This window comes from Drosophila innubila, assembly GCF_004354385.1.
Source record: "Drosophila innubila isolate TH190305 chromosome 3L unlocalized genomic scaffold, UK_Dinn_1.0 0_D_3L, whole genome shotgun sequence".
NCBI classification, from domain to species: Eukaryota; Metazoa; Arthropoda; class Insecta; order Diptera; family Drosophilidae; genus Drosophila; species Drosophila innubila.
The window spans coordinates 25497400-25507493 of NW_022995376.1; the positions used below are offsets into that span (position 1 = coordinate 25497400).

General features: G+C 36.9%; 3 protein-coding genes across 4 annotated transcripts; 1 reads left to right on the plus strand and 2 right to left on the minus strand.

Annotated features, from left to right (window-relative positions):
• Positions 1-114: 114 nt before the first annotated feature.
• Positions 115-1513, minus strand: LOC117788793 (uncharacterized protein C7orf26 homolog). Its single transcript, XM_034627661.1, has 2 exons — positions 1363-1513; positions 115-1288 (listed from the first exon to the last, which is right to left on the minus strand). The coding sequence occupies exons 1-2, from the start codon at positions 1442-1444 to the stop codon at positions 267-269; spliced, it is 1104 nt and encodes a 367-aa protein (XP_034483552.1). The 5' UTR covers positions 1445-1513; the 3' UTR covers positions 115-266.
• A 295-nt stretch (positions 1514-1808) lies between these two features.
• On the plus strand, positions 1809-2803 carry LOC117786913 (tigger transposable element-derived protein 6). The gene is made up of 2 exons (XM_034625333.1): positions 1809-2382; positions 2444-2803. The coding sequence occupies exons 1-2, from the start codon at positions 2000-2002 to the stop codon at positions 2754-2756; spliced, it is 696 nt and encodes a 231-aa protein (XP_034481224.1). The 5' UTR covers positions 1809-1999; the 3' UTR covers positions 2757-2803.
• A 437-nt stretch (positions 2804-3240) lies between these two features.
• Positions 3241-9329, minus strand: LOC117786912 (WD repeat-containing protein 26 homolog). 2 transcript variants are annotated; one of them, XM_034625330.1, is made up of 4 exons: positions 9128-9329; positions 6938-7915; positions 4833-5785; positions 3241-4768 (listed from the first exon to the last, which is right to left on the minus strand). In XM_034625330.1, the coding sequence occupies exons 2-4, from the start codon at positions 7427-7429 to the stop codon at positions 4288-4290; spliced, it is 1926 nt and encodes a 641-aa protein (XP_034481221.1). In that variant the 5' UTR covers positions 7430-7915; positions 9128-9329; the 3' UTR covers positions 3241-4287. The 2 variants fall into 2 exon arrangements, with proteins under 2 accessions (XP_034481221.1, XP_034481222.1); XM_034625331.1 differs by having other exon boundaries at positions 9124-9329.
• Between the last annotated feature and the right edge of the window lie 765 nt (positions 9330-10094).

The following is a 10094-nucleotide window of genomic DNA, read 5'->3' on the forward strand; positions in this document are numbered from 1 at the left end:
TATTTCTGGAATGCCCTGTGTAAGTCCACAAATTATCTTTCTATTTACATAATATTAATAGAATCATGTATAGAATAGCTTTAACATTTTTAAAGGATTATATTACATACATTATTTGGATGTGTGATTGTTTTTATTTCAAATAATCAAGATATTTCAGCGAATATTGTTCAATTAAAATTTGTACATGCCTATATAACAAACTAACTCAATGTATATATGAATTTTACTCTTCTTACTTATAAATTAATTGTTATTATGTTTAATCATAGCTTCCTATGCGTTGAAAGCACAATTTTCATAAGTGTGTGTGGCGGCAGAGTCTCCAGGACGCAAAGTAACTGAATTTGATTGGTTATGCAATTGGAGGCCAGCGCTATTTGGACGGCTTGGGCAAAGCGTTCCATGCATTTAAGATATGCAGTGTCTTCTTCGGGAGCTACTTTTGCCACAGTCAAACGGGCGCAGTATTTCTGTAGACTTGTGACAATTTGCAACAGATCCTGGGCGTGCAGAGGAGTCGACTCCCCACTGTTGACCAACTGCATCAAGGTGTGCAATAATGACAAGTGCAAGTTACTGTATGCCTGCCGATTTGAGACCAACGGGGCAAGCACAACCCAACGCAATAATCCTGCCAGAGGGGTTGCAAACGGCATTGCAATGGCGCCAGCGGGTAATACAAGAGGTTGCTGAGGAGCCTGGCACAGCATCGGATTCTCAGTCGTCCACTCTGTTATGGCATCCAGGAGTGCGTCGGGCGGGGGCGTCAAAACACCTCCACGCTTATCGTTTAGGTAAAGATCGGCCACGGCAACCATAAAGTTGGCTGCAAAGTGTGGTCCCACCATTGGTAGTTGCTTTAATTGATCCGGAGTTTTGCGCGAAAACGATATGAAATCGCTCACAATGCTCTGGGCCACTTCTAAGCTCGGTGGTGATTTGCAGCCAACTTGTTGCATCCATGTTCCCGCCGAGGAGAGCAGCGGAGCCACTGAGCCCGAAACCGCTGTGCTGATAAGTCTAGATAACAGTCGGGATCGCTGTGGCGTCAAGTGGCTACCAAATAAAGATAAAAATATTGCATTCCGTGTTGCATCCCGTCCTGGTCTCGAAAAGTACTCAATGAGCGCCAGAATCAACTGAAACTCCTGATATATATTCATTTGGCTTATGCCAAGCGTTTGCATCTTGCGCACGTCTCCATCCTTGCAGCGCTCCAAGAAAATGAACTCGGAAATGATCTGCATTGCCAAGTTTTGTTTATTTCTGCTCGCAATGAGACCCTCTGAAACAACAGAAACAGAAACATTTCACCTACACATCTGTAACAGCGTATCAAAATGTTAAGTGGAAACCAACCTAATCGGGAAAGTGCCTCTACTGCGCACATTGGATAGTCTAATTTGCGCAGACTTATTTTACCATCTCCTATGGCAGCCATTTGTTTAAAATATTGAAAATTGTTATTTTGTATTTTACAGTTTGTATTTTTACAGTTCAGTGTCAAATATTTGCGAGACCATAGCTCAAACAGCTGATTAAGCTATCGACAATCGTAATGTCTTTTAAATATATCGATAGGTATCGAGTATTCTCATTATGCAAAGACCAAAACGCGGGGAATTTCAAATAAATGTAATGCATCCTTAACTAAATTACCAAATTAAAGCTGGAATTTCGTTCATTTGCAGTTAATATTCTAAGTCACTTCGCATGTAGTTGTTGTTTTTCTACGTCTTTGTATTTTGGTTAAACAATGTCAATCATTTATGAGACCGCAGCTCAAACAGCTGTTTTAGCTATCGACAATTACAGTCGAACTTCCCTAATTCGAATTTTTATAACTCGATCAAAATTGTGTGGCAATAGCGTTACTGAGCAAATTACAAACAATTCTGCTTCCGTAAGTCGAATTATCCATAACTCAAACAAAAATATTCTTTGTCAGTCGCGCTTAACAATCTTTGTGGAAAGCATCAGGGCAACATTTTTAGCCATGGGACCAAAACGCGCATTAAAATGTTTATCACTTGAAGACAAATTCAAGCTTATTAAGGATATTGAAAGTGGATCAAAAAATAAGGAAGTGGCTGAGAAATATGGCATTCCATCGAGTACGGTTTCCACTATATTAAAAAAAAGGGAATTAATTGTGACATCAATGGAATCGGGAACTTCTTCTGGAAGTAGCAAGAGATCGAAAAAACCAGCTTTTGATAGAATCGACAAAGCAGTCCTCGACTGGTTTACAACAGCCAGAGGTCAAAACATGACCATATCTAATGGGATATTAAAGGAGAAAGCAATGGAGTTTGCAAAGCGATCTGGTGATGATAACTTCAAGGCAAGCACAGGTTGGCTTGATAAATGGAAGCAGAGGTAATTAGCAAAGAGTTTAACTGATAAAATTGTGGACAAACATTTCAACATTTCATTTTAGGCATAATGTTAGTCATCAGGTTTGCAAGGCCGGGTTTCCTACAGATGACGACATTGCTGAAAACTATAGCTCCCATTTGGTGGAAACTATTTTAAGCGAAGCGGAAAGCAATGACGAAGGCTTGGTAGAGGATAATATTTGTCAGCCCTCCCTGAGCGATGTGGAAAACGCCTTTAAAACGTTGACTGTTTATTTGCAAACCAATAACTTTACAAGTGTCGATCACTTCAGGGCCTTAAAAAAACTAGAACACCTTTTTTTTTTAGAGAATAACAAAAAAAATAATTATCAGACCCTAATTTCCGATATTTAAAGTTCTACTTAGCTTGGAGAATAAAAGAAAATTTAATGGATAAAGTATTTGAAGTGTATGAATTTTAGTATCTAATTTTTTATTTTTTGTTGAACTTTAACGATTAGATTTTTTATTTATTAAGTAAACTTGTGAGCCCTACAAAAAAAAAATTTTAAGGCCACCACTTAACATGATCGAACTTGTAGTTTATATTAACAAACTTAAAAAAAAACTATAACTCGAAGTCTCCGTAAGTCGAACTTTTTTTTTTTGATAATGGTGATTCAAGTTACTAAAGTTCGACTGTATAATGTGTTTCATATGCAAGATCCAAAGCGGAAAATTTAAAGTAAATGTAATGAAGAATAAGAAAATGGGAGTAAAGTTAATTTGCAGCTTATCCTCCAAGTAGGTTAATAAATAACGATTAGTTGAAAATTTGGTCCTCCCGCTCCCTGCATACCATACAGATAATTTGATATGCAAAAGAAAAAAATACTTATTTGGAAAAAGACGGCAATATCATTTATTTTGATCAATGGTAAAAGTTCATCTTTGATAGCGTCCTATTTCCAATCAATTAAGCCCAAATATTAATTACATACTCTTGTGTATATAGCGCTATGTTTATTGCATGTATTGATTATGAAATTAAATTGGCGTACTAAGGCCCGTTTCTTCATGTAAGTAATTGAGTTTAACTTTGTTAACCGCTATCTGCAAATGTCGAACCAAAAGTCTATTTTAAATTCATAAAGAATTTAAAATTATTAAAAGCCCTTTTGCTTAATGTTTTGTTAAAACATTGTGTATCAGATTGATTCTGAAAGAACATTGAACGATTAATTTTCGATTGAATTCCCGAAAACGAAATAAAATAATTAAAATGGCAAAAGGTTTTAAATTAGGGTGGCCCATTCTGAAATTATATAGATTACTAAAAACCAATTCACAATACATAGGCATGTTAATAAATATACATACATATGATAAAGAACGTTTTTTAAAAATACTATTGTTTGAAAAGTATTGAACAAGAATCCATACATACTCGCGTATCTTGTGTTCGTTTGTGTCCGATTATGTGTGAGACAATGTCAATGTACCTTATATAAGTTTAATGCTAATTGTAAGTCATGCTGCTCAATACACATCGTATTGTAATGGCAGTCTAGTGTTTTCGCTATCGCTGCAACAAATATATGCTGGTTGCAGAGACGGGCGCACCACATTTAGATCGACATTGGGAGTTTACTTAGAACTAATTTAGAGTCAATATTTATGCAGAATTACACATTCGAGGATCGCACATACATATATACGGACAAGAATATCTTAACAATTAGAAACTTTAAATGTTGAACTCTACGTATTGGCAGAAATATACTATTGCATTTACTCTACAGTTAAAAGGTATCCACATTTTGAGCTATCGAAAATGGCTTTTGACTAAGAACCCGAATTTCACTCCAATATAAAGTCCGAGTGCAATCCTCCATAATGCATATATACCACATAAACAAAACTGTATCTGTATGCGTTTGCCGATTTAGGTCATGTTCCACGAAGACGATGACGAGCTCGATGAACAGTCGTCGCTCTCTGTCGTTGCACTGCTGCCCGTTGGTTTCGGTCCCCAAATACGCACGGTGGCATCATCGCTAGCGCTGGCTAGTAAGGACGGATACACTGGATTCCACGATACGCAGTTAACCGTCTTGGTGTGACCGGCCAACTTGGCCAGCGGCTCTTCTCGCTTAATATGCCAAATGTACACAACCTTGTCTTCGCTGCCGCTAGCCACGAAGCTCTCGTTAACGCCGCCAAAGCAAGAATGAATTGCAAAGTTGCTCTGCCTGATTCCCTGAAAACGTCGCAACAGACACTTGTCCTCGATGTCCCAGAGATGCAGACCCTGATTGGAGACATTCAACAAGGCCAAACGATCCGCAGAGTTAATGCTGAACGTCATAATTGGATGTGACTCGCGCAGTATATCAAAATCCGAGCGTGGGGAATCGAAATTATAGCTGAAATTAAAATTGCAAAACTAAATTTTGCAAGGAAAAGATGTTTTGATGGCTCGATACTCACCCTCGTAAGCGATAGTGATTATCGGCTGCTAAAATGGTTTTGTTATCCGCCCGAAAGGCGACGCTGTTGACGCGCACTCCCTCCCAGGAGTCAATTAGGGTGCCGTTCAGGTCACACAGATAGAGCTGACCCTTTTGACCGCCGCAAACGAAATGATTGCCATCGCGACTAAAAGTGCCGCATGCTAGGCTATCCTCCAGGGATTGTGAGAACTTTATAACTAACTTTCCATCGTCGACATTCCAGATGAAAAGCTCATGGGAGTCCTCAGTGCCACCAACTAGAATGAGCTTTGAGTCTGGACTCCAGCTAACGAAGCTAACATTTAGTTGAGCCTGACCATCGAGCACACGGCGATGTTTAAGCGTCAGCTTGTATGGATCTACATCCCAGATGATCACAGTGGAGTCTTTGCTGCCCGTGGCCAGCTTGAGGCCATCCGGGGAGAACTTGCAGAACCAAACCTCATCGCAATGATCAGTGAGCACTTGTATTGTCTGCATGGGAAAGCCATCCGTGGTGCAGCAGTGATCTGTCAGCAAAGATACTGTCTGCAAATTAGTCTCCCAGGCCATATCGTGACAAGGGCAGTTCTGGCTTTGCAGTTCAACAGCCTGTTGGAGCAGAGTGCGCAGGCGTCGTGGCGACATCATCACCGATGGCGGCATAAAAGTCTGCAGGCGTTCCATAACAAGGGCACGAGATGTGATGCCCTTGCCCTCCCACTTCGCCCGCTGGTAGAGGTCATGATTGGTCGAACACATCATATATGAGGATAATTGATGCACACGCAAAATGTTGTGCTGCAGTGGAGTCAGTTCGTTGCGCAACACGTGTAGTGCGTCCAATGGATTTCCATCATCCAAATGCTCCAAATATTTTTGCTCTAGCAATATAAATTTCATTTCAGTTATTGTGGATGATTTCCCATTATCGATCAATGGCTCCAAATCCTAAAAATCAATACAAAGAAAACAAAGAACTTATAGCACTTATCAATAACAAAGCTCAAATTATATAAGTATATAAACTGTAAGAGCCCCTGTACTTTATTTTTTGTAAAAATTATTCTTGAATAACTTTGGAGTTAATTATACGATAGTGCTTTAAGGTCCATCGGGAATAAGATACTTATTACCAAAAATAAGATCTTATTTCAATTCGATTTTTTTTCACATTTTCACATTACTAAATTATATTTGTTTATTATTATATACGCTGCAAAAAATGATTAGCTATGTTTTCAACTGTTTACACTATTTCCGCTATATTAGGTTCCTTCCATGGCTCACTGCCAGCCTTGAAAGGATCCTAAAATATAGTTGGGTCAGGGATCGATTTCGTGAAAGTCTTTCAGCGATTTCTTTATAGTTTTCAATAAGATTTTCCATCCAATATAATTTTTTTATGGTCTTGAGCTTTTTTGCACCACAGAGTCTTTCTCGAACCAGTAGATAGGCAATTCTGAATTTATTTTAAGTTTAATGATCAAATTAACCAAAGGAAAGTCAAATCTCTTCGAAAAATTGTTTTTTTTTTTTTAAAGCAGTTATGCGAATCATAATGGTTTTCAATTCCCTAAAAAATTTAAAATAAAAGATTTATGGCATTTTTAAGTTAAGTTTTTAAATTTTATATATGAAATACACTAGTCAATATTTAAAAGATAAATTTTTGGAAAGATAGCAGCTCCAAGAAAATATCATGGTTGTGCTAATATTTTTTTCACAACTCAACATTAAATATTAATATAGACTAAGAAATAATAAAAAAAAAAATTTTAATTTTTTTGCCTTCGCTTCAAAACTAAAACAAAGTCAAGAAGACGTAATTCGTTGCTACGAACCTTTAAAATACAATATTTTGGAACCAAAACCATTTTATTCAATACTCGAAATTCAAGATTAATACTTGCAAAAGACAACATTAAATAGAATACAAATTTTTTAGTAAAAAAAAAAAAATACCAAAAAATAATGAATGTACCTAATCTGAGTCATGTATGTCATGTAGGGTCCACAACAATTACGTACTTTTGCACAAAGTTAATATAGCCCTGACACAAGGTCTATTAGGTTTGTATTTTATAGAAACAAGACACTCACCTTGAGATCAGCATCCGCTTTGTTCCAGTCTCCAACCAACACATGCTCTCGAAATTTGGTAGCTGATGGATGCTCCAAGTAACAGTTGGATTCGACCATTAGAGTTTTAACTGACTTCTCGAGGCCAACGTCGTGCAGATATTGGCCAATCAAACGTATTATCTCCTGATTCGACTTGTCCAAGTGAATGCCACTGTATCCGCTGTTAATCTCGCGATTGTTGTCCCCATCAACCGCACAGCTGCCATTATTATTGGCTGCGAATCCATTGTGTTTGACATCATGTCCGTTTGTGGTATTATTGCTATGGCCGCCAGATGGTTGAGCAACCTCTCCATCTGCCGATCCATCAGCTGCAGCGCCGGCGCCCTCGTTGCTCACATGATCCGTGCCTGTGGATAACTCCACAGCCGAACCGGAGACATCTGAGGAGCCCGCGGCGGCACCGGTTGTGGAGGGGGATGACAACGCCGCTGTACTCTGCATATTCATAGCCGAATCTCTGTTACTGTTGCTGCTAATCTCGTTGATACTTCTGTTATTGCTGTTAAGTGTTTGTGTGTCCGTCGTGGACGAGTTCTGTGTCAGTCTGTGCGAGTCTGAATTTGGTTTGCAATTTCCGTTTCCGGATGCACTTGAGCCACTCGAGTTGATCTGTTGCGCCGCTCTGGATGTGGATGCTGCGTTCGAATCTACGACAGAAACTGATCCTGAAATTGATCCTCCTGAGCGACGTCCCTTTTTGCGCGGCGGCTGGTCCCCGGCTGAGGCACCAGTTGCAGCAGCCTTCTTGTTCTTTCTATCAATTTTGAGTACTTTTTAGGAACCACACGGCAACAAGCAGCCACTTCCTTCACTGTCGACTGTCCACTGGCCTTCACACTTCTTACTATCACACGCCCTCCAGGATGATCTAACGATCAGGATCTTGGGATTGTCCACAACTATAAGCTCCAAACTGCCGATACACATATACCACTGCAAAATATGTTTTAACAAATAATTAAATTATAGATTGATACTTATGATTGGTAAATTAAATTTAAAAAATATTCGGTGTCGGTAAAGCCAGATAATAACAGTAATTATAATTATAAATTTCTATAATTATAGATACCTACACTAAATAAAATTAATAACATATAGAAATAATGGAATATGTATATGTGTTTTTATCTACGCAGTTTGCTACAGGTGATAATAATAATCTACTTATTATTTCACTTTTAATTTAAGAAAATTAATAATCTTCTCTTAAGTAATTGTCTCACATCTTAATGTCTTTTAAATATTTCCCAACTCATTTAATTGTAATATTGAACCTTTGTGTCAATAAAATTGATTTCTGATCAACAAGCAATTAAAATGACATTGCATTGCAAATTATCAATATATTAAATCAATAATATAATTTCATTTGTTAAATACACAACGTACATATGTTTGTACATAACAAATTTAACAGATACCAAAGCAATTGAGCTACATAAATGTAAATTCATACATATGAATAAATGTGTATGTATCAAAATCAACGATGAAAAATATACCCCAATCATAATGTAAATTGCAGTAACATACATATGCATATGTAGGTACGCATGAATACATACATGACCGTGCATTTCAACATTTATACCTACACACATATGTGTATAAAATGCATTTGCTGCTTATAATACAGGTTCGGCTATCCACAACGCAACATCAGCCCGAACAACATCGTGTTTCAATGCAGACAGAAGTCGAGCGAGCTCTACCTAAAGAGAAGAAGAGTGTGCCAGAAAGGGCACAATTGCATTCAAAACAAAAACAAAGCAGCTGCTGCTGGTGAAAAATAATGCATGAATGTACATTTTGGTCGCTCTTTTCGTTGTGTGGTTGATGTACTTCTGTACATACATACATATATATAATTTTATATATAAATGGGAATGCCTATAAATATTAACATATTAACTACATACTTTCATAGAATTGATGTATCTATTATATTTTCAATTTTTTCTACACTTTGAAAACACGGCTGGTTTTGTTATTCACAATTAAATGGGTTAAAAATTCGACGACTTCCTACTCTTTGTGTCACACACACACACACACACTTTAAAAACAAAAAACGCACTGCCTTACATACACTGCCATACATATTCATATTATGTACATATGTATGAATACATACGTACGTACATAAATACAGCAAACTACATACAGCTTATTTTATATCATATCTGCATTTCGCTTTTGACGTTCTTTGTGCATACATTAGTATGTATTTATTTCTTAGTTAATGCTAGTTTATAACGTATGGACTTCCTCAAACAACGTATTATGAACTTTATAGATGCACTTGCAACTAAAAACAACGATGTAGTAGCGGTACGGCCAACTTGGTTTTACATTCATGTCGCAACAAAAAACAAGATGGCAGGCCTTGGTTCACGGATTTGTGATCAATTTAAAAAATTGTCTTAAATTTTAATTTGATATCATTTTAAAGCTAGAATTCCAAAATTTTTTGCAGAGTTTTTAGAGTTAATAATTTTGATAAAATAATTTATTTTATGCCAAACTAAAAACATTATTAATTGCGCGCCATTCCAGATTGTGATCACGATGTGACCAAATTAACTGTTGCCAACTTAGCTATTTTATAGCTTGCTCTGGCTATTTTTAGAGTCGTATTGCTAGTAAATTTTAAAATTGCTATTAGCTGGAAATCTGACTATTTTAGTATATTTTCTGTTAAGTTTTGCTATTAATATTTCTGGTAAAAGTATGCAAAAGTCCTACAACAACAAATTTAACACAAACAGCTATTGTTCCCCTGCCACTTGGTCTGAGGGCTGCCAATCTGTAGAATTTACCGATCTGGCAATGTGAACCATTTTGGAAACATTGTCAAAATTGTCAACAAAAATTTCTCCACCCAAATTTCGTAATTTTGAAGCTAGAATTTTGTAATTTTTTGCAGAATTTTTTTTGATATTTTAATTTTTTAGAATTAAATTTTGTAATTTCTCTCCCCGTGGGGTGACGAACTTCATAAAATGTGTACCTTAATTTTATGTAATTTCGAATTTGAAATTTTCAACACAGTATTTATTTATTGCAAAGTTATTGCAAATTGAAATTTGCACGCGACCAATACCAAATT

Bases quoted from the DNA above. Each gene is read 5' to 3' on its own strand.
- LOC117788793 (XM_034627661.1), bottom strand. From the start codon at position 1,444: ATGGCTGCCATAGGAGATGGTAAAATAAGTCTGCGCAAATTAGACTAT. The intron at 1,289-1,362 runs GTTGGTTTCCAC...CTGTTGTTTCAG, and splicing joins AGAGGCACTTTCCCGATTAG to AGGGTCTCATTGCGAGCAGA.
- LOC117786913 (XM_034625333.1), top strand. From the start codon at position 2,000: ATGGGACCAAAACGCGCATTAAAATGTTTATCACTTGAAGACAAATTC. The intron at 2,383-2,443 runs GTAATTAGCAAA...ATTTCATTTTAG, and splicing joins CTTGATAAATGGAAGCAGAG to GCATAATGTTAGTCATCAGG.
- LOC117786912 (XM_034625330.1), bottom strand. From the start codon at position 7,429: ATGAATATGCAGAGTACAGCGGCGTTGTCATCCCCCTCCACAACCGGT. The intron at 5,786-6,937 runs GTGAGTGTCTTG...ATTGATTTTTAG, and splicing joins AAGCGGATGCTGATCTCAAG to GATTTGGAGCCATTGATCGA. The intron at 4,769-4,832 runs GTGAGTATCGAG...TTTTAATTTCAG, and splicing joins AATCACTATCGCTTACGAGG to CTATAATTTCGATTCCCCAC.